The 24,051-nt window shown below is 36.7% G+C and overlaps 1 protein-coding gene and 1 long non-coding RNA gene across 31 annotated transcripts in view; one reads left to right on the top strand and one right to left on the bottom strand.

Annotated features, from left to right (window-relative positions):
• OPA1 (OPA1 mitochondrial dynamin like GTPase) overlaps positions 1 to 24,051 on the bottom strand; it is a 100,996-nt gene that overhangs the window by 17,584 nt on the left and 59,361 nt on the right. For 14 of the 30 annotated variants that reach the window (XM_063620572.1, XM_063620558.1, XM_063620567.1 and 11 more), the window contains 8 exons: positions 21,298 to 21,463; positions 19,096 to 19,248; positions 17,320 to 17,428; positions 16,753 to 16,832; positions 13,369 to 13,509; positions 11,333 to 11,449; positions 9,934 to 10,027; positions 9,038 to 9,148 (listed from right to left, as the gene is read on the bottom strand). In XM_063620572.1, the coding sequence (XP_063476642.1) occupies positions 9,038 to 9,148; positions 9,934 to 10,027; positions 11,333 to 11,449; positions 13,369 to 13,509; positions 16,753 to 16,832; positions 17,320 to 17,428; positions 19,096 to 19,248; positions 21,298 to 21,463 (971 nt within the window). Of the gene's footprint in view, positions 1 to 7,397; positions 8,948 to 9,037; positions 9,149 to 9,933; positions 10,028 to 11,332; positions 11,450 to 13,368; positions 14,689 to 16,752; positions 16,833 to 17,319; positions 17,429 to 19,095; positions 19,249 to 21,297; positions 21,464 to 24,051 lie in introns of those variants that run through there. The other 16 variants (XM_063620549.1, XM_063620550.1, XM_063620554.1 and 13 more) reach the window with 6 other exon arrangements.
• LOC134732998 (uncharacterized) lies at positions 7,321 to 22,232 on the top strand. Its single transcript, XR_010116511.1, has 2 exons — positions 7,321 to 7,409; positions 16,235 to 22,232. It is a non-coding gene; the product is annotated as an uncharacterized lncRNA (long non-coding RNA).

The following is a 24,051-nucleotide window of genomic DNA, read 5'->3' as shown; positions in this document are numbered from 1 at the left end:
AATTCTTCACTATCTTCCCTAGTTGCTTTAATGTGTTAACCACCTTACTATAAAAAAAAAAGTATTTTACAAAGCCCAGATTTCTAAAATTGCCACATTTACCATGAAAAGGTACCTTAAAGAGTTCAAGTATTGCTACCATAAAACAAATGTTACTTATTCTGCAGTGAAGAGGAAAAAAAATCAATGTTTCTGTCTCTCAAACATACACATTTCTACATCATATAATCATTCCAAAAAGTACTTGACTGTATTCCAATAAACTTAAAAATTCCTAATAAACATAAAAAGTTATTAAAGTTTCCTGGTGAACTGGGTAGACTGGCATTAGGAAACCATTGGTGATGTATCAATAAATGGTTTTGATATAGATGAAAGCCAGACTGCAAGATATTAGAAAGGGAGTGGGCAGAACAGGAGTGAATGCCACAAATGCAAGCTGCTCTGTAAGAGAAATGAGCAGTAACTTTCTGGCAAGACAGAGTAGAAGAAAGTTTCCTTGGGATGAAAAGTTAGTTCCCCCCAACTTTGTAAGTCAAGAGAAGGGGGCTAATGAGCAGTCTGTATTACAAGATCACAATCGAACATTCAGTAAACGTGTACAGTACAATATGTAACACACAAGGTATGGGGAATTTAGGAATGAACCAAATCACTTTGGCCGAAGGGATCGACCATGATAGACATGAAAATGTTTTTCTTCTTTAAATGGTTATTTTCGTTGATTTACAGTTGCCTATAGTGAGAAGCCTCTATTCTCCTCAATTAAACAACACTGGCAGTATCTGAGTAAGGTTTTTAGTCACTGAAGGAAGGTAAATAAGCAGGTGGGATAAAAATACTGGGTTAGGTTGATGTGATGATGATATAGAAGAGGTGCAGTGAGAGAAGTGCATAAAAAGAAAGGGAAAAGGTTGCCTCGAGATGTGTTAAAAGCCAGGAGAGATGAAATGGTGTTGTGAACCCAAGAAACAGAGCAACAGTACTGAGATATGCATGATGCTGCCGGGATGCTTCGAGTTCATGCGTTCTCTCCGGGACACCCTGCTCTATTCTTGATTGGGTGTTTGTTTTTTTTTTTTCTTAAAAAAAAAAATCTCCTCTGAACCTACATACCTAGAATTCTATAACTTGGTATCACCCTCTCTTCCTTTAAAATTCATTTTCTTTGGTTAAGTCTACAGAAAAAGAACAACTAGTGCAGATGCAGTTCAGACTGCTCACCAAATTTTCCAAAGTGACGTTGGGTCTCAGACTCTACAAATGAATGTATGTCAATTGTATCCCAATTAATAGCATGAGAAATTGTCTTGCTATGCACTGAAAGAACTCTCTGGAGTGCCAGCTCAGGGGCAGATGGGTACATGGTGATGGGGAATGGCAAGAATCACCTGTGCAGCTTTGTCAAAATACACATGGCAAAGCCCCACCTCCGCAAACAGTTTTAAACACATCACTTCCCCTTTCTACAATTTTCAGTTCCAAATTCCGAGTACAATAATCTTTCTAGGAAAATTTCCATCTCATACTACTTCACAGACAATATTCTCATCCGTAACAACACTCAAGGGTATGGCAAGTATGGGAGAAGTGTCAGAATGTGAAGTCACTGTAGAAATTAAGTTCCAGGGTACCTTGATGTTTTCTTTTCTAAATGTGAAGAATAAAATCATTCTGCCTACCTCAGGGTTCTATTTAGCTATGTTCTGACTACTTTTTGTTTAAGTTTCCACATGGCATAGAGATTTCTTATAACTATCCTATAAATTAGAATTATATTTTGGAGTCAGTGAAAGGATCTTTTTAGATTTAAGCAGTTGTGATACATTTCTAATCCTAGCTTTTAAAATGGCAGTATTAGGTCACCTTGCTGCTGCTCCCTTTTAGTACTGTAATTTCAAAAATGCACTAATGCATTTGTTTTCTCTCACTAAATGATATTATGAAGAACAAAGTTTTCATTTAAAACATGATTTGTTGCTGAGGTGGCTTACTGAAAAAAGAAACTTCCATCTATAGCCTAGATTTCTAAGTTTTAGAATCTCATGCAGACCTAAATAAAAAGGTGGTATCTTTGCTCCTTTCTAATTATCAAGAGAAAGCGTAGGATGAAGGATAAGAGGAGACTGGGAAAGCGAAGAAACACAAAGACAAGCCCCAACAGCATTGTCTACTCCCAAGAGAAACAAACTTTAAGTTTCAAGAAACAATTGCTCGCTGTCTGGGAGATGCTCAGGCATCAAACAATAAAGAACAGTCAACAGAGGCAAGAGGCCGAGCACGCTGCTGCGAGCCCGACTCTCTAATCCCCACAAGCTCCAGTAAAAGAGCCAGCTGTTGCCACCTCGCGTAGGGAGTCAGCAGAGCAAATTAACTGTGGGAGGAAAAAAAGCTGAGGATATTGGAAAATTCTAATTTACCAGCCTCTTTAAGCTATACTGCTTTTAACATTAAGGATATCAAACTATACCATTAAAATAGGCCTGTACAATGGTAGCCCAAGTGAAGGAATTTACCACTGTTTTCACATTTTATTGGTAAATGAGATACAGCTCTGAAGTATTCAGTCTACTAAAGTGTATCTTCTCTCACATAAAGAACAAGAAATAGGAAGAAATACACTGCAACTTCTAATAAGTTGCATTTTCAATCCAGCTCAACAAAAAGCCTCAACTTAAAATAACAGCCACCATTATGCTCAATTAAAGATTCTATAGATTTTATTAATATACGTTATAGCTGAACTTTAGGATTCTAAGTAGGAACACAACCTCACTGAAAAACTCTAAATATGGGGCAATTTAGACACTACTTACCCATGGTGGAATCTGATAAAGTATATCTAGAGACATGTTTACAAGTCATATAAAGAAAATTAACTTCCCTTGGTTTGCTTAGTGGTTTCATGCACACTGTACTGTTCATTTACTCAGATGCTCTATCAAAGTTTTCATACAATTTGAAAGATGCTTTTATTATAGGAAGTACCTGTGGTAATAATGATTATCTTCATCATTATCATCATCACTAACATGTACATCTCTCCGATCAACTCTGTGAAGGACACTGGTAACTATAGAAGCTTCTCAATATAAAGGACAATTTTATGTAATCATATTTTCCAAAGGCTTGAGTTTTTTCCTCCCTCCCAAATTATTTTGGCACGGTAGTTAAAAGACCCAGGCCCAAATCTCAGCTTTAGCATCTATTACCTATGGGTTTCTAACCCTCCATTTCATCTGTAAAATGAGAAAAATAAGTACGTAACTCAAAAGTTGTGAGAATCAAATGAAAATTCACATAAAGCATTTAACCTAATATCTGGCACAAGAAAAGTATTCAAATGTTATTTTTACATTCATAAACAGTTTCAAGTTTTTACACAAAATTAAAAGGAATTTATTGTAAAATAAGGAGAAAAGACTCCTTAGGTTTTTTATTTTATTTATTTATTTATTTATTTATTTATTTATTTATTTATTTTTTTGAGATGGAGCCTCGCTCTGTTACCCAGGCTGGAGTGCAATGGCACAGTCTCGGCTCACTGCAACTCTGCAACTTCCGCCTCCCGGGTTCAGGCGATTCTCTTGTCTCAGCCTCCTGAGTAGCTGGAATTACAGGCACCCACCACCATGCCCAGCTATTTTTTGTACTTTTAGTAGAGACGGGGTTTTACCATGTTGGCCAGGCTGGTCTCGAACTTCTGACCTGAGGTGATCCACCCGCCTCGGCCTCCCACAGTGCTGGGATTACAAGCGTGAGCCACGGTATCTGGCCAAGACTCCTTAGGTCTTAGAGCAATCTAAATGATCAGTAATGCCCCTTGAATGTGTCAGTATCAGTGAGTCTCTGATTACATGCACAGAGAATAAAAAGTGTAACAGGCTTTAGTGAACAAGAGTTCCAAGCAATTTCCATGAAGGTCCAAAACCTCACGATAACCTAGTAAACGGTGGATACAATGTTCATAGAACAAACGATAAATTCCACACTGTACTGGTGAAACTTGGCTTAGCAGCAAACACTACTACCAATTGTTATTGGTGCCCAGATACTTAGTTTCTGAGGTAGAATGGGGCGAAAAACAAATTCCACTTATGATGACAATTATAAGATAGATTTTATGAATCATAAAATAGATCATAATAGAACAACTTTGAATTGAGCCATAGCATACCAATCTTCATCTCTCTAAAGAAAGTATTCTAAAGTTGTAATCTATTTCAATAAACAGATTGGACACATTACTAAAACTTAACACTGGGACTCCAAATAGATTTTATCTAAGTTGACACCAAACTTAAAATATCTATTTAAAAAATCCTTTGAAACTGAATTTTCTACAAAATCAAAAGAATTTCATGAAGTCCTAATGGGCATATTTTAACACCAGACAATTCTAAGTATGGGTACATACTGCAAACAAGAAATTAAGGTAGAAAAATCAGCTGCATATCCTATTAGATTATCCATGAGGTAACTCAGTCTTTCAGTGTCTTCAGGGATGATGTTTTCAAAAGTCTCGTTTTCTCTAAAGTACTTTCACATGACCCTAATCCATTATTAGTTATAAAAACAAAATTAAACCCTTTTTTAACCTTTTATGCGAAAACAATTTCAGACTTACAGAAAAGTTGCAAGACCACTACAACAATCATATTTTTCCTGAAACATTTGTTGTAATCATGCGTTATCATCCCCAAATATTCTACTGTGTATTAGCTATGAATAAGGGTATTTTCCAAAACAATCCCAACTTAATCAAAATTTAAAAATTAACACTGATTTATTACTACAATGGAACCCTCAGATCCCCCCCATTAATGTCCATAGAGCAAAACGATCCAATCTAGGATCACACATTGCATTTAGCTTTAAGTCTCTTCCAACTGGAGCAGCTCTTCACTCTTGCCTTGTCTCTCATGATCTTGATGCATTTGAAGATTACAGGCCGGTTACTCTGCAGACTGTGCTCTAACTTGGGTTTGTCTCATGTATTGTTATGACTGAATTTAAGTTCTACATCTTTGGTAAGAAGATACTAGAAGTACTTCAGGAGTCTTCTTGCATTTTAGAGGATGGCATATGGTTTTGATCTGACCATTACTGATAATATTAACTCTGACCACCTGCCAGGCTTCATCCACTGTAAAGTTACACTTTTCCCTCTTGTAATTAGTACATATTTTCTGAGAACATATTTTGTGTGATGACATAAACATCCCTTTTTGCATCACTGGTTTTATTCCCTTATTTATATAATTACCAATGTATGGATTCCTATTTCATTCAATGAGTTACAATTTGTTACTGTCATTATTTTGGGGCCCAAATTGTCCCCAGCCTGGCCAGTTGGAGCCTCCTTCAGAGGGTTTCTGTGACCTGCTCACATCTCCTCCTCATCTTTCAGCACTCCCTTCCTTTCTACACCCACAGGCTCATCCTGTCCCTTCCCTCCTCCAGCTATGGGATCCACCGTATCTCCAAAGAATCCTGGAAGAGCCTCTCCTGAGACAAAATCATATGAGCTCCTTTTTCATTTCTTCAATTTTCTTAACTAGCTTTATGGTTTCATTTCAATAGTGAACATAGTATATCTTCTCCAGGATGTGAAAGAAAAATGTATTACTACTACTTGTGTACTCATCTTAAAGGGCAGTCAGGGCTGGGCATGGTGGCTCACACGCCTGTAATCCCAGCACTTTGGGAGGCCGAGGCGGGCAGATCATGAGGTGAGGAGATCGAGACCATCCTGGCTAACACGGGGAAATCCCATCTCTACTAAAAATACAAAAAATAAGCCAGGCGTGGTGGCGGGTGCGTGTAGTACCAGCTACTCGGGAGGCTGAGGCGGGAGAACCGCCTTGCAGTGAGCCAAGATCGCGCCACTGCACTCCAGCCTGGGCGACAGTGGGAGACTCCATCTCAAAAAAAAAAAGGGGGGGAGGACGGGGAGTCTCCAAAGTAATGAAATGATTTAAAATCGTACAAGCTTAAAACTGGCAAAAAATATGAATGCATCAACATTTTAACAATGTATACAATATTCTGTAACATGTTGAAACTGTAGTAAAAACTTGATTGCCTCCCTTTCTCCAAATCCAATCAACCAACACACTATGTTCCAATTGAACAGGCTATACTAGAAACTTTGATCCTTATAATACATTAATAAGTTAAATTTTGAAAGTTTTCTGGCTGAAGTATCCATGACCCTATTCTGAAGTGTCAGACCAAAGATAAACAGTAAGGAAAAGGCACTCTCCAGAGTCTTTTCCAGCTAATGGAAAAGTCATGGCTCATCTCCTTAAAGGTGACTGATGCAGCTGAGTCACTGGCAAAACCCTTGCTTCCAAGGACATATTTGGTACATTAACACCATCATAATTTTATATGTACAAAAGTAATAAATCATTTCAAGGGAGTTATATGACTGCTTTCTCAGGAAAACCAGCAGTAGAACATAAAACTTGGCTTGACAGTATACATATCTGAGTTAGTAATCCACTTTCTTTAAATAATCAAATTGGGAGCGGAGAGTAATGGGGTTGCAAAGCCTCTATTAAAAATATAAGAAAAGATACTTATGATTTTCCAATCACTTAAAAATGTGTTATGCTGGTAAAATTCATTGAATTGTTTCACTGTCTTGATAATTATATCATGAGGGATATAAAAGAAATATATTTGTATACACTGTGACAGTGATATACCTCTTCCTATAATGGTACTAATTTAGCATGAATTATGAACCGGGGACTTGCAAATGTTTGCGGAAGTAATTCTAACAATCCTGAGAAATGACCACTCTAATAGTCATTTTACAAATAAAGAAGCTAAGGCTCTGGGAGATCCCCTGCCAAAGAGGACACAGCTAGTGGGAAACAGCAGTTCAGATTTGAGCACTCATCTTCTACGTTAGCACAGACTCAACTATATTGCCAAGGTGGCGTGAAAAAACCAACAGTGACAGAAAATGAAAATAAAAGTTAAAATGAGATATGTTGCAAAAGAAGAATATTTAAAGGAAGAAAGAAAAGGAAAGGAGAAAGCAATGCAGAGCTTAGATTATTACTAGAGGGAGAGAATGAGACTACAAGGGCTGATGACAAGGGGAGACCACGCTGCACAAGGACAGGGTATAACATAGAAGAGCCCTGCCTGGTTTCTTCAGGATATTCCTACTGATGGTATTGCAATCATACAATTCAGCCTAGAAACTGCTTTTAAATTTGCAGAACTTCTTCCTAATTTATTAATAGTATCTGCTTTTTTTTCTTTTAGATATCAGAGAACTAGTAAGACAGCAAATTTAAGTACACATTGAAAGGAAAAAACACTTTGTTACACGAAGCTGAAGTAAGGGAAACTTGTAACAAGACAGGCTCAAACAGAGGTACCAACTACAGGTATTTTATTTTTATTTAATAACAATAATGTTTCACTGATTTCCTTGAGTTCTCAAAGATCTAAGTAAATTTTAGTATGCAATCCTATCTTAAAGCTAGGAACCTACAAGAAAGAACCAAATATCCCCCCAAACAGTGACAAAGTGATTATTAGTAGGGCCAAGCTAGGAGGGTGGGAAGGGGAAGCCATGGTAGCCTACTGTAGGTGTTAATGCCTGACCTGGGTTTCAATGGGTTCACATGGGGCTGTTGGTAGCCCGGTCCAGTAAGGAGAGTGTCTCTGCAGGAGGGCGGCCTGGTACAGGCTGGTGAAGCACAGGCAGGATAAAGAGGGTATCTCCACAAAGGCATGGTCTGGCTTCAGGTGAGGAGGGAATCTGTGTGGGGTCGGACAGGGGCTAGCAGGTGGGAAGGAGGAGATGGGGAGGCACCTGGCACAAAGCGTCAGAGCAGAGCTCAGTAAAAAGGACTCCATGAAGAAGAGCAACCTGGCATGGATGTCAGAGCCCAGACAAGGTAAAAGAAGTGTCAATGCTGGGTGCGGCGCCATGTGGTGGCCTGGTATGTAGCGTTGAGTCCAAGCTGGGGAAAAAGAACATTTCTGCAATGGAAAAGGACACGTCCTCATTCAAGTTTGGTTATGTATAGGAGGACTGACCAAAATACGAAAATATATTAAGGATACTAGAAGCCTCTTTTCTATCAGGAAAGGGAGTGACAAATATCGAAAGGGAGAATACTAGAACAAACCCTGTAATGCTGGATTAAAATGGGAAGTATCAGCATCAACTCACAGTTTTTAATATATAAATATACACATGATTTAGGAATACAGATGTCAGTGTGTGTATATTCACCTGCACATACACAAACATACACAACACTTACTTCCTAGCTCTTTCCACTGAGAAACCAGGGAACAGTGATATTCCAATAACAGTGAGCATATATAATTTCTAGGTCTCCATTTCTAAACACTGTTCTTCAAAAAAAGGACGCTAGGTCAGGTATTGAGCCTGGGACATCTTGTTACATGGAGGGATAATACTGGGACAACAGGTGAAACTTGAAAGGGGTCTGAGAATTAGATATTGTAATTTATCAGCGTTTGTATGAGAAAATCTGTTTCTAAGAACTATACCTGAACCTACTTGGAAGTGATAGGACTTAAGGTCAGCAACTTACTTGCAAATAGTTCAGAGAAGAAAAAAATTCCTTGTAACTTTTTTTTTTTTTTTTTTTTGAGACAGAGTCTCGCTCTGTCGCCCAGGCTGGAGTGCAGTGGCAGGATCTCGGCTCACCACAAGCTCCGCCTCCCGGGTTCAAGCCATTCTCCTGCCTCAGCCTCCCGAGTAGCTGGGACTACAGGTGCCTGCCACCACACCCGGTTAATTTTTTTGTATTTTTTATAGAGATGAGGTTTCACCGTGTTAGCCAGGATGGTCTTGATTTCCTGACCTTGTTTTCCGCCCGTCTCGGCCTCCCAAAGTGCTGGGATTACAGGCGTGAGCCACCGTGCTCAGCCCCGTGTAACTTTTCTGTAAGTTTGAGATTAAATGGATCAACAAACAAATGGAAATGAGAAAGGTGGAAAGGTAGTAAGGTAGACGGCAGGAAGAACTACTTACTGAGGTCTTCTGCCAGTTGAACGCGTTTACCAGTAAGCAATTTAATCTTCTTCTCACCGTCTTCAGCAAAATCTTCCAATACCTCTTTAACATTTTTCTCTAATCGCCTAACTGTTTAAAGAAAGTTAAAAAACCTGAGGGGCATCGTTTTTATAAATGAATAAAGATGATAAAATTAACCTATATATATATGGAGAGTAAATTTTTTATCACGTTAGAACTATTGCTAAGTTAATACTTTTCATAGTCATAGAAAATCTCTGTTATACAGTAGTTTTATCAGCATGAAACCTCTATAGTCTCAGAGAATGTCATATTCTTAAGCTATAGACTTTAATGGAAGCGCAGATTTCCCAAAAAACTAAGTGATACCTAGGAGTCCATTCCCAACAGAGTTTCATGCAATGAAAATAAACTCCTGGTATATTTTATCACCCATCTTTTCCAATTATGATTTATTTTAAAAGCAAATAATAATTTTTCTTTTTTTTTAAAGAGACAAGGTCTTACTCTGTCACCTAGGCTAGAGTGCAGTAGTATGATCATAGCTCATTGTAGCCTCAAAATCCTAGGGCTCAAGTGATCCTCCCACCTCAGCCTCCCAAGTAGCTAGAACTACAGATGTGTGCCACCATGACCGGCTAATTTATTTTATTGTTTGGTAGAGTTAGAGTCTTGTAATGTTGCACAGGCTGGTCTCAAACTGCAGCCCTCAAACGGTTCTCCTGCCTCGGCCTCTCAACATGCTGGGATTACAGGCATGAGCTACCACACCTGGCCAGTTTTTCTAATAAATCTATTTTAGGGAAGTATTTTGGCATCCTTCTATTAAATATGGATATTGCCACTATTATTTTTTAATGTCAAAATAAGACTGCAGTCCCTATGTGGCTTACCTTCAGTATTTGTAAGTTGTTGCCTTAAAGTATTTGCGGTGATAGCAAGCATGCGCTGTATACGCCAAAACAAGACCACATCATTGCATTCCAACTGAAATATTAAGTAAGATTACCAGATGCAAAGTTAAAATGAAAACTGTAATCGTAAACACATACAACTACTAGAACCAGTACATATGTCCTAAGCTTAAAAAGTACCCAGATTTACCTAATTCATATACTGTAGATGTAAGCCATGGAATCCTTTCTGTATGGAGCCATGAAATTCTGTATAATTCGGCTTATATACCTAGATAGCTTTGTTTCAATTCTAATGACAAAGCAATAAGCAAAGCAAATAAGCTTAAGTAGTAGAAAATTCCATTACATTGTATGCAAGTTGAAATTCGTAGCATATACCCTCCATTTATATTTAGTTTCAGCTAACCATGTTTATCTTAAATACGTCCTTAGGTTAACCTCTCTTCTTTGAGTCTGTACTCAAGCCATTTTTAAAATTCAGCTGTGTGAAAATAAATTAATGTATTTAAAAAGAAGCTTATTCTATAGAAGGCAGTTTCTACAGAAGTTTCTTCTTTCTACAGAAGTTTCTATAGAAAGAAGTTCCCTCCACAATTAAAATTATGCAAAAAAACTTGCCACTTTTAATTAGGTGTATTTAAATACAAACTTATTTTCATCTACTGAAAACAAAAGAACAGCATGTTAGAAGTCTCAATTAAATGAGATTGTTGATTAACTGAGCTTTTTCAAAAGGATATTTAAAAGCATTTTTGCTTTTAAGAAAATGCTCAAAATATATCAGCCTGCTGCCACCTAGGGGTTACTTTAAATTATGAATCATTTTAATACAAGAACTTCATGATTATTTAAAACAAGATTTAGTGATATGAAGAAATAATTATGACACCTGAAAAAGGCATGATAAAAATTGTTTTGCAGTACGATTTCCATTATGCAAATGGATGGTTATGTTACATACACACAGATACACACACACTTTCTCTTTCCCTCTCTGTCTCTCTCCCTGTGTACAGAAAAAGTTGAACAGAAATACATAAAAATGTTAACTAAAATTCTTATAGGTCAGGGAATAAGGGACTATTTCCTGTTACTTTATTTTTTTTTTACTATTTATATTCACACTTTTTTTACTATTTATATTCACATATTCTTATAAGCATTGGGGATAATATGCACGTAAGATGTAGTTACGAACAAAGTGGCAAATATCTTTGAAAAGATAAGAGTTAGATTATTCTTTATAAATTACACACACTTTTTTTCCCCAGATGATCAAAGGATTTAAAATTAATGCTTAAGCTAAAGTTTATTTTTAAGCATATTTTAACAACTGTTGCTTAAAAATATTTCTCTTTGTTTTTGGAAACCTTACCTCAGAATCTACGAAATGCCTTTGGTAGTAATAAAAACCTCTTCGACAAAGGTTACAATGGTTTAGAGCTGTTTTTAAAAAATGTCTTCTATAAACTTGATGCCAAGTATCCTTGATCTAAAATGAGAAAAGAAAACAAAGCCCAGAGTTACTGTATATCCTTCATGTTGATCAACCACACTCTGAGAAGTTGTACAAAAAATTTATTTACCAAAAAAGCTAACTAAAAGCAAAGGCAAGGCTATTCTTTACATAGTTATTCAAATTTTTTTATTCACTTACTTTTTTAAAGACAAAGATTAGATTTACTACTACTCTGACCCATTACCAGTTTATGTACTTAAAAATTAGCAATGACTTAAACAAATGCTGTTATTATAATCAAATAATCATCTTGTGGAGTAGACAGGGTAGGTATTATCTTCCCCTAGTTAGGGGTGAGGAAACCAATGCAGAAAGAGGTTGAAAGCCTTATCTAAAAACAGAGTTAGAACTTAAGAAATGGTCTCAGATCATGTCTATCAACTCAACATTTCCTTTCTGTTTATAAAATTTTATTGCTACCATACCAATATGATCCCTATCACTTTATTACTAGATAGTCTGAGTGTCCAATATTCTTTAATACCCTCTCTCCTTTTCTGAGCAAAACAACAATAATGTTAACTAGAACAAACATCAACCCCTTTTGACAGATGAGGAAAGTGAGGTCAGAAAAGTGGTATCAATTATTAAAGGACATATTATTAGCTAATATAATGGAAATACACTAGAATTTGCATGTCCTGACATCCAGTCCATGCAATATTCTTCTCGCGGTACTTCGCTACTTATTTTATAGCTTTGCAAAGTGCACTGAACAAACTGTCACTTAAAAAACCTGAGGTTTTCTTGGTCTTAGAAACTAATTAAGACACACAGTCAATCCATCGCCTAAGACATGAGCAAAAACTTAAAAAAAAAATCACGTAACATCTCTTCTCTCCCACTCTGAAGAGAAAATCCCTACTGTACTCACCAACGTGCCACATAACGTTGAAAAGTGTCAAACTGAATATAACTTACTGTTAATGAGAGCTGGGACCAACAAGAATAAAACCTAAATCCACATTCAACTCAAACAGCTCAGGTAATCATTAGCTTTCATCTCATTTTCAATTTATAAATAATGCTAGATGGATATAACTGCTTTGAGTTTTACCAATTTTATTTTTATTTTTTTACTTTTCTGACCTCTGGTGGAATTTAAAATAAGCATACTCATCCCTCAAGTACAGAAACATAAATAGCACATAATCTTTAAAAGAGTTTGTGTGGCTTTGAAATTTGTTAATGATTGCTTTCCCCACTAGACTTATTTTTCTAATTGTGTTCACTTAAGCTAACATTATAAGGAGCTTTTGAATTCCTTACATCTTAACTAAGCAGTAGAGAATGTATTTTTTAAAAAACGTAGGCCCAAAAGTATTTTTTAAAATTCATCCTCAAAAAAGCATCATGAAGGTAAGCAAAAAGTAGCCTCAAGTGTAGACTATTTTTATTCTCACGCTAACAAAAGAGGAAAATGGAGAAAGAACTCAATGGTCGTATCCAGTTTAATAAAAACAACATTTTTATTTTTTCTGAATCCACTCACATCTAACTGAGTTACATTTGACTGTAAACCACACACAAAAACACACATATATGCCATTTTTAAACAGAAATTCTATTTTGCAATCTGAAACAGTGTGACGTGGGGCAAAGGTCTAGGTTGGTTTCATCCCATTTTGCATGAACTGACTGTTGACCATTGAACTTGCCAAAGTAAATTTCTCCATTTACAAATTAAAGCATTACCCTTAAAAAAGCAATACTGAGAATAAAATTCCTTCTCTTCATGCAATCAAAATGACTAAGCTTTTACTGTCAGCAAATGTACACACGACAGAAGTCAAACTAAGTACTTAAACATCTAACTAACACATGTAGTAACATTTACTGCAAGAAACAAATATTAAGGAAGCAGATTCCTGCTTCTCAGCAGTATTTATTACCAAGCTTGGATCTACTTCTACTCCTCGGGATTCAAGGTTCTTCCGAACTGTGGTTATTTCATCACTTGCAAGGTAAGCTGGGTGCTCCTCATTACATTTCAACATCTTCTCCAATTCATTCTTGGTTTCATTGTGAACACACTTTAAAATGTTTAAAAAAGGACTGTGTTTAGATGGTTCATAATTTGGCGCTTGAAAAACAGTCTCAATTTTAATAAATATATTACTATTGCATAAAAGATAACACAAGCTTAATCGCAACAAACAAGAAAGAAACACAAGAAAGAACACAGCACCCTGGTTTATGAATATGGTAAATGGCCTATGAACACAGAAGAATTTGCCTTATGAGAGGGGAGAAAACCCAGGGATTAGCTCTTCTTGTTATGTATTTACTTTTGCTGAAATGTTTTCCTGTGGAAGTTACAGCACCAGGAATCTTACCATGTATTTTCTTTCTTTCTTGACCGTAGGGTATAATTTGAATCTAGGAAAAAGCACCCTGAATGCATGGGAAGAACTGATGTTCTAAAATGCTTCATATCTAAGAACTATACTTAAGAACGAGATTACTGTAAGGACTTAAACCTGTTGACATGTTTCTTTTCCAATAAATATAAAATGCATAGTTTGAGTTTTAAAAAGCTTTTTCATAAAAAATGGTACTTCAGACTGCTCCTGTGAGGTATATCTATCCTTCTTAAATTCACTTCCAGTCTCTTCTCTGTAATTATTCATAATCTCTTTACCAAAGGAAGAAAACGTACATACACTAGTTATGTTTGATAACAAGATTCTTATACTGTGTTAATCTTGTCATTTTTCAAACCTCCACTCAAAATTGTACGATAGAAGAAACTAGCTTTAAATTCAATCATTACCCTAAATAAATTACTAGAATAGAAAATCTACCACAGCTATGAAACTGAGTGTTTTTTTTTTTTTGCCCCAAACTCTATCACAGCTATGAAATCTGGGTAGACAAGATTAACACATAAATGCAAACAATTAACTTGTAAATGGAACTACTAATTAATACTCTCTGAAAACTAACACTTTAGAAAAAAGAGCATTTGATAAAGAGGAAGTTCACTGTTTGCTTAAGCATGTACTATCCAGTCTGAGATGGAAAGGAAATCGCTGGTGATGGTGTTCCCAAGCTCATCCTGCCTCGTGTTTTACTTCCCCGTTTCTACGCGTCATTTGACTGTCACCACACTTGGCCATTAGAAGAGAGAACTACTCTTGGATCTATCCTGACCAAAATTTCCATTAGTTTGGCTTAAACAAGGCGAGAATGTTTCAAAGAGATGAATTTTCCTAGAAAACAAACAAATGAAACACAAAAGCACAAAATACTTTTCAGAGAATGGATTTCTCATCTTTAAGTTTCTTTTCCTGCCAAATCCTGTCATTCAGCTAAGTAAACTTACAATGTGAGACCTAGGGATATTCTCAAGCTCCTCTAGAATCTATGTCTCACTGTAACCTCCAGGTATGAGGTTGAAAACACTTGTTTCCAACTGGGAGTGGGAGGGATAGAAAGGACAGAGAAGGAGCTTGACTCAGTAGTCTGACATGAGGCTAGCTTTTGAAGGAAAAAACAAAACAATATACATAAACACCTCCCCGGGTGATTCAGATGCCCCTCCCTTCTATATTCCAAATTATGGCCTCTGTTCTACAGTCAGCCTGGGTCTCACACATGCTGCCCTGAAATCCTGCGGGGAGAAGGCTCTTCTCTAAAGGGTTTCCAGATTCCTCTTCTAGGCTTACAGACCCTTTGCACTGACTTTAAGGCGAATTCCTTTGTTTCTCTTGAAGGGATTCCCCTATGGGTTTAAGTTCCTGACAAAAATAACTTACGAGCAGGAATCATTTCTTTCAGAGTGTTTGGCCAAAGCACATTTACCAACAGTCAGTTGCTGAGGCAAGTTCTGCCACCGATTGTTCTAGAGACTTTAGGCCTAATATCACTAAGTCTTGAAGGCCAGATACCATTTTTCTTTTGCAGTTTATCTCCCTTACAGCAGCTCTTTCTAATCAATGCATCTTCCTCTATCAAAGTCAGAAACTTTGGATGGATCTCTAGAAATTCTCTTCTGACAGACCTCCTTCTCTCAGCCCATCTGTAGAGCAGAGATAACCAATGCACCCTGAACACACACACGACCCAGTCACTAACTGCTTCCTCAGCTTCTCTTCAGTCTCTTCATGGCTCATTTTTCACAAAAGTCATTACCAAAAAAATAATAGCAAAAAAACACAGAGAAAAAGAAGACTGTCTCTTCATTATTTCGAGGAAAGTTGAGACTCACATCTGATACAGAACTTATGAAACAAGAAATGTTGGAAACTAGGAAAAAAATAGGATATAGATTATACAATTAACTGTATTTAAAATGAAAATGAAAATATAAAATAAATAAATAGGGACCTCTTATTTCATCAATTTTTATTCTCTTTGTCTCCTCTATTTTTCCATTACTTGATCTCCTTTCTCTAAATGAATTCAAGGAACAAAGCAAACAAGAAAAGAAAATGGATTGGATGCTAAATCTTTTTCATCTTCATTATTTCATTAATTTATGTAGTTAGATTCTATATTCTATTTAGATTCTTTCATTTAAGGAATGAACAAGGAACGAGACAGTGGTATAAGACTGAATGCTAGATAGGAAAAGAAGCTATAAAAATCAGAAAGGAACAGGGGTGGAGGTGAGGGGTAGGGACTTTAATAGTAGATACAGATAAGATAATAAAATAAGGCAAGAAAAATTGTTATCTTTTCCTGCCAATCATATTCATTGTACATCCTCTGAAAACCTTACCATTTTTTTCTATTCACAAGTTTTTTTCCCTGCAGCTTCGATCTCCCAGGCTCAAGCAATCCTTCCCACGTCAGCCTCACTAGTAGCTGGGATAACAGGTATGTGCCACCACACCTGGCTAATTTTTTTTGACTTTTAGTAAACAGGAGGTCTTGCTATGTTGCCAGGCTGGTCTCAAACTCCTGAACTCAAGCGATTCCTCTGACTTGGCCTCCCAAAGGGTTGTGATTACAGGAATGAGCCACCATGCCTGGCCTGTTTGTAACTTTAATCTTCCTTTTTACTTCAAACAGGGAATTGAACAAAGTAATCAACCACAAAAGGGGCATGTTTCATCTCTTGTCTTTTAACAACATGGCTACTTCACTTAAAAAAAACTTTCTTATGTAGTTTATTCTTTATTCTAAAGATTCATTATATTTTAGAAAGTATGATATAAAACATTTAAAATTCCTGAGACTGGTCTAGAGCCACAAAAAGGTTATATTTTAATGCCTGAATTAAAATGAACAAAATTATATCATCATAAGACTAGAGACTTGTTTATTTTTACCTGTTCTTGGGTCCGATTCTTCCAGTATAACCACCTCTTTTTCCAGTCTGGACCCACCATGTTTTCAATTGCATTTTCAGCTTGAAAAAAAAAATTAATTTATCAAGAATTTTATCACTTACACATACACAAATTATAACTGATAATGGTCTTGCTTTCTTAACTATTTCAAAGTGCTATATCAATATGAAGGCAGTTGAAATACAGGAAAAAACCCACATGACTGATATGGCACATGTGTAAGAGTTTAATTATATATGTGTTTATGATACCTAAAAGTGTAATTGCTTATAAAATTCCTATAAGTACAGTAGCAAACACACTAAAATATTCTGCATTATAGCTTTATAGAATATAAGTGCACATAAGCATCATGTGTCTATTTTATTCATCGGTTTTAGTAGCCACAAAGCAGTTGACTAAAAAAATTCCACAAATAATATTCGACTATAGTATTAATGACAAAGACTTTGAAATGTTCAATGTATTTCTACAAATGTTCACTAAGGTTGGATGACTCCTTCACCACTGTGAACGCAGAACTCAATAAGCCATGTCTCTACTTACTATCCTTGAGACGAGCCTGCAGAGCCTCTTCCATAAAATAAATAGCTGCATCCCACTGCTGTTTATCAGATATGGATCGGTCTTCCAAAGCATTGTGTTGAATAACCCTCTAAAAATAACAAGAAGAGAAAAAGCCAACTTGTTTTACATCTCATCATTTTGGTAGTTTTATTCAAATTGACAGCTTAGTAAATATGGAAAAATAACCATGTATATAAACCAGCATAAAAATATATCCTTCCTATAAAAATGCATAAGCTCCTTTTATTTGCCTGCTTATTTGTTAGCTTGCTATCTAAAAAATAAAGAGTGGAGATTCTCTCCTGGCCCAAGTTAAACAAACAAGCTAACCATATGGGGTGAGTGGGTAATACTACACATTTACATTATACAAAATATTACAAATTTAACTACATGAAATGCAACATCTAGAAACCTAAAATTCAGGGCTTAATAATTCAGATCATGTTCATCACTCCTTTTTGCCATATGACCTATATGTTAGCCTTTTCAAAAATAAGGAGAAAAAAATTAATAACCATTATTCCCAGTGTTAACAGCAATGAAAAAAGTAATAAGGTAGACATTTAAAAAGTCTATACAATCATAAAAGTTATTTATTACAGTTGAAAATTGGCTTCCAAATTTTATAATTTTTGAATGAATAAAAATGAAGCTATTTTCTCAGTAAGCCAGTCTTAATACGGCATTTGACAAGAATAAATACGGTTTTCTTTCTTTCTTTCTTTTTTTTTTTTTTTCGAAACGGAGTTTTGCTCTTGTTGCCTAGGCTGGAGTGCAATGGCACGATCTCGGCTCACCGCAACCTCCCCTTCCCGGGTTCAAGCAATTCTCCTGCCTCAGTCTCCCGAGTGGCTGGGATTACAGGCATGCACCACTATGCCCGGTTAATTTTGTACTTTTAGTAGAGACGGGGTTTCTCCACGTTGGTCAGGCTGGTCTCGAACTCCCGACCTCAGGTGATCCACCCACCTCGGCCTCCCAAAGTGCTGGGATTCCAGGTGTGAGCCACCACGCCCGGCCATAAAGACAAACACTTCTTTAAAATAAAATTATAATTACAACCAGCTCTGCATTTTCCCAGAAAATGCTCAATCCTGTAATTCAACAACACCTCTAGTAACTCTCTGAGCACAGCAGGCACTTAACAGATTTGATTTTGGTAGTGAGAGCATTCTACATAACAAAAGATTTATCAGGTGGTGTCAGGAACCAGGCTTTGCCATTAGAGAGGGGCTTGAATCCCAGCTCTGTCAATGACAATAATAGGAGTGGTTAAGAATTAAATCAAATAATGCTTGCAAAATACCTAGCAGAGTTCCTGGCACATAGTAAGCATTCAATACATGGCAGCTGGTGTTACGATTTTAGGAGTCTAACATTTTATAATCCACTGAAAACCAACGCATTTAGTTCCTTTTATTATCACAGAGGGTGAAATTAGAAGCACCTATCTACAGATAGGCCCATAAAATGGCTAATAGATGACAATCTGTAGAAGTTTATCGGAGTCTGTTTACTCCAAAGTTTTACTTTTTTCTGAAATGATAGCCATGAAAGAAACAGCAACAGGTGATTTTAGAAGGGCAGGGAAATATTAAAGGGCAGATTACAGATCATAAATCTGTTTCTTTACTTCATTATTTTTAATTCAGAATGTAATTTAGTCATATAAAAAGTTTCCTATGAAAAAGTATCAATTTGAGAAGTTATATAAAAATATGAGGCTGATACCCCAGTATACAAACAACATACCAAGCTGTCCTCCGCAAAGTCATTCCACTTGTGTCGTTTAATACTTTCTTCCTTAACGGCCTCTTTAAGTTTATCAAATATGTCATCATGCTCTTTCCCTTTGGGTTCTGTCATGAAGCGGGAAAATTCTTCTTGTAGGGTCTCCCAAGCAACCTAGAATTATTTGAAAGAAAAAAAGCTGTATTATTACTACATACTTTAATGGTTAACATGAAAAATAACACATGAGCTCAAGCCAAACAGATGTGAGCAGCTTTTCAGAAAATATACATGAAAACTACATTAACAAAAAGGCAAATATAAACTATGATGTAGAGGTCTCACACGGGTTGCTGGGGACAGATATGGCTTCCTGATATGTTTTCCTAGACATGTATAGTGGTTCTCATTTTTAAAATTGCTCGCCAATATTTAAAAATTGAGAGATTTCATATAAAAGTCTGCATTTACAGCTTCTCTTGAACTAACTGAGAAGGGTATACCCATATTCCTACATGACACCACCTACTGTAGCTGAACAGGGCTGTCTCTTCAAGATAAGGTATGTATTCTAAGCCTGCCACCCAGGTTAGTTCATTTATTTATTTCAACCTCTAAGACATGAGTTTGCCTGCTTCTTTCACACTGCAAAAAGTTTTAAATGTCTTAATGATTCAGTCATCTTCACAGCTTTGTCTTTAAGCAAAGATATGAAGCAATGCACCAACACTTTCAAACACAGCTGAAGAGTATTCAGCTTTGTATTATAGCTAACTCCTAATGATCTGAACGGTGAAAGGAAGAGCAGTGTCAAAAATAATGAAGAACAAAATCTGCTTATAACTAAGTGGGCTTTTTAATGCTGGATTTTAGCCCTCTCTCATTTTAAAAAAGAAAGTGACTGTCCAAAAATATGGAGTGAGTGGTGGGGCGAGTATTAAGATCCATGTTTCCTGACCTTCTCACCAGATCTACATTCTTTCCATGACACCTGGTGCTGAGGGACAGAAAGCAGCGGTGGAAAGAAAAATTGATGCTTTCATAACCACTTCCACTGCTTGAACCTTAGGATGTGAAAATATCCTATCATGGGACAGGGTGCAGAAAAAATGTTAGTGCCACCAATGAGAGCTACTGAAGGGGTAGCAGCAGCTCTCTAATTTCTTCAGGGGTAAATGTGTCAAGAACTGCCAGGGCTCAGCAATATGCAACTTAGGCAGGGAGGCTGCTAGAGTTCTTAGAAGGGGCTTGAAGAAATTGAGAACAGAGGTAACGAAGTCAAGACTGGAGCAAGATAGGAAAGGGGTGAAATCACATCTGAATAATTAGAAACTGACACTGCCTTTAAGATAGGTATAAAACACGAAATTACTTTTAACATGGACTTCAATTTTGTGAGCAACCTCACACAGAAGCACAGGACACACTGACTCTTAGCTTGGACAATCACTGTGTACAGGGTGATGTACATGACGGATCAATTCAGATGATGATGACCATGGTAACAGCAGGTCCATTTCCTGAGCAGTTACCATGGGCTGGGCATTGTCTAAGTATTTTACATATAATTACTTATTTAATCCTTACAACAACCCTGTGAGGTAAGCAACATTATTGTCACCATTTTATAGATGAAAAAACACAAAGGGAAGTTAAGCAACTAGGTAAAGGATCATACAGCTATTAAGTGATAAAGCCAAGATACATGGCAGCAGAAATAGATTCTTTAAGGTAGTTTTTTTTTTTTTTTTTTTTTTTTAAATAATTCCTAGTTTAATCTTCGGTCAGGATCCTAACTAAGAAAATGATAATTTAAGTATAACTGAGCTCAGATGAAACGCTTGATCTATTAAGTATTTTATTTATGGAATCTCTATAATCCACAGAATCCACAGAAAATGTTCAAAATATTTCACATTCAAGCAAATATTCAAGCAAATATTTCACATTCAAGCAAAATTTGCTTGTTAAATATTGTCTTTGGAAGAAGTACGAATACCCTCAGGCCAACACCATACCAATTAATTAGTAAATTTTTATAACTTTAGTAACTGGTAGCAACATTAAGGTTAGTTCCAAAACAGAGACGAGGAATAAAGAATAAATAAGATATAAAGACCCAAAAGAAAGATAGAGGCTGTGATGGGAATAAAATCTAAAATTCACAGCTCCTACTCCCTTCAGATAATGCTTCTTACCCATTTAATTAAATTATATCCTAACCTCTACTGCTTTATTAGGAAGTTGTTTATCAGTCCACTGTTTAAGCTTGATATCCACTGTGGTATTAAAAGTTCCTGAATTCATGGTCTGTGCAGCTGGAAGGTAGATGTTTTCAATCACATGAGTTGATACTCTTTCCCACAAAGATTGTTGAAGGATTTCCTCCCTGAAATAAAAAAGTATCAAAAGCACCAAATCTAAATATAGTTTTTAAAAACAGCTTGACTGAAGTATCATTAACTTACAATAAACTGTACATATTTAAAGTTTTGATAAGTTTTCACATGTGTATATACCCGTAAATTGCAGCAGTCAAGATAATGAATGCATCCATCATCCTCAAAAGTTGTAACCACTGGAACTGCTTTCTGTCACTGTGATTAGTTTGTATTTTCTAGAAATATATATAAATGCAATCATGTGGCATATACTCTTTTTCTTTCTTCTTCCATTCAGCATAATTATTTTGAGGTTCATCATGCTGTTGTATGTATTAATATTTCACTTTTTTTTTTTTTTGAGACAGGGTCTTGCTTAGTTGCCCAGGCTGGATGGAGTACAATGGAACATTCATGGCTCACTGCAGCCTCAACCTCCTGGGCTCAGGCCATCCTCCCATCTTATCCTCCCGAGTTGCTGGGACTACAGGTGGACACCATTATGCCTGGCTAACTTTTTAAAATTTTGTAGAGATGGGGGTCTCACCATGTTGCTGAGGCTGGTCTTGAACTCCTGGGCTCAAGCAATCCTCTTGCCTTGGCCTCCCAAAGTGTTGGGATTACAAGTGTGAGCCACCGCATCTAGCAATATTTCACTTCGTTTTATTTCTGTGTAGTATTCTGTTGCATGAATGTGTTTATCCATTCATGTGTTGATAGACACTTAGGCTGTTTCCAGCTTTTGGCTATTACAAATAAAGCTGCTATGAGAATTCACGTATAAGTCTTTCTTATGGACACACGCTTTCATTCCTCTTAGGTAAATACCTAAGAGTGGAATGTTTGGATCATATGGTAATTACATGTTTAATGTTTTTTTTTTCCCCAAAATATTTGCCTCATTTTACATTTCCACTAGCAGAGAATGAGAGTTCTAGATCCTCTACATCCTTGTCAACATTTGGTATAGTCTGTCATTTAAAATTTTAGCCATTTTAATAAGTTTGTAGTGGTCACTGTGGTTTTACATTGTATTTCTCTAATGACTAATAATTTCGAGCATCTTTCATGCACACTTATCTGCCTAGTATTAACACATACTTCATGTGTTTATGGGAAAGTCCGAGACTGAAAACTTCTTGGTATAAATATGACAACTTATCAGATCACAGCATAGAGATGTTATAGAATGCTGTTAGATAAAATTTTTCAGTAATTCGTGATTAAGGTAACAATGTAAAAGATGCATAATCATGCTGAAAATTCTGCCTTGAAAGACATCTTAAAAGAACATGGGTCACTAATAAAAAAAATAACTATTTTAATTTGAAATCTCAAGAAAATATTTCTTTGGGTAATAAACTTATATAATAATGGAATACAATACAAAAAAAAACTCTGCTTCTCAGGGGATCCTTCTTAAGAGTAACCTCAACCCTTTAGGATATAATCACAAATCTCAGGGTAGCAGAAAACATCCTGCTGTCCAACAGCCCAGCTGAACTTCTCTGGTGAGGAAAGTCAACATCTCCTACCCTCCAAGGCTATTGACTAAACATTTTGTGTAAAATTAAGTCTACTGAATCAATCAACACAGATCCTGGTTTCCCACTGCTAACTTTCAGGTCACTTTCCAGGTACAACCAGTAAAGAAAACAGAGTCTGAGGAGGATATACGACTGGGGCCCAAAAGGACAAAGACAATTTAGTCACTGAGTGAATGACAGAGAGTGGGAGAATTTAAGGAGCGAGATGAAGAAAAGCAGCCTGTCAGGGCCTCCTCTTCAGATACCACTTTAAACACAATCTCGAGACTACTGAAAGTTGAACTGAAGACCAGGATCCACCCTCTGACCTCCAGGGCTTTTTTCTCGTCCTGCTTCAGAAGACACATAGTCTGTTATTTTTCCCTGGAGTCTGTGGGCCAGGAATCCATATCCCTGACACCCTTTTTAAACTCCTGATTACCAAATCCCGAGAAGCTAAAGGCAACTTTCTCAAGGGAGGTTGCTGCTTTGACATCCACAGAGGCAGCTGTTACCACTTCTCCTTGCCCAGCCTCTCCTGCCTTTCATCGTCAAGCTGCTGTCCTCCATCCCAGACTCCCACTGCTCCCCTCCATCGCAACAATTTCTGTTGTGCTCCTATAATAACCTATAATGACAAATCATTTTACACTCTCATTCTCTTTTCCTATTCTTTTTATCTCCAAACCTTTCCTTAAGGAAAGTGATTGTCCTCTGTCCTCAAATTCTGCTGAGAGGAAGCTATTCAGTAGTTGAATGGCCTTCAGAGTTAGAGAGTAGAAGCTAAGTCCTCCTCACCCCAGTCTGTCTTCTGAACCATCAGTTCTCAACGTTCATATAAAAATCCTTATACTGTGAAGCCACTCCATCCAGTTATGCTTGCTGCTATCATCTAACAATTTTCCCAGCCTACATTCTATGTTTTCGTTTGTTTGTTTTCAGATAGGGTCTTACTCTGTTACCCAGGCTGCCGTGCAGTGGCGCAATCTTGGCTCACTGCAACCTCCACTTACTGGGTTCAAGCCATTCTCCTGCTTCAGCCACCCAAGTAGATAGGATTACATGTGTGC

The sequence above is a fragment of the Symphalangus syndactylus genome, chromosome 17 (genome assembly GCF_028878055.3).
Source record: "Symphalangus syndactylus isolate Jambi chromosome 17, NHGRI_mSymSyn1-v2.1_pri, whole genome shotgun sequence".
NCBI classification, from domain to species: domain Eukaryota; kingdom Metazoa; phylum Chordata; class Mammalia; order Primates; family Hylobatidae; genus Symphalangus; species Symphalangus syndactylus.
The sequence above is the reverse complement of the archived record's forward strand: the minus strand, read 5'-3'. Positions and strand labels throughout refer to the sequence as shown.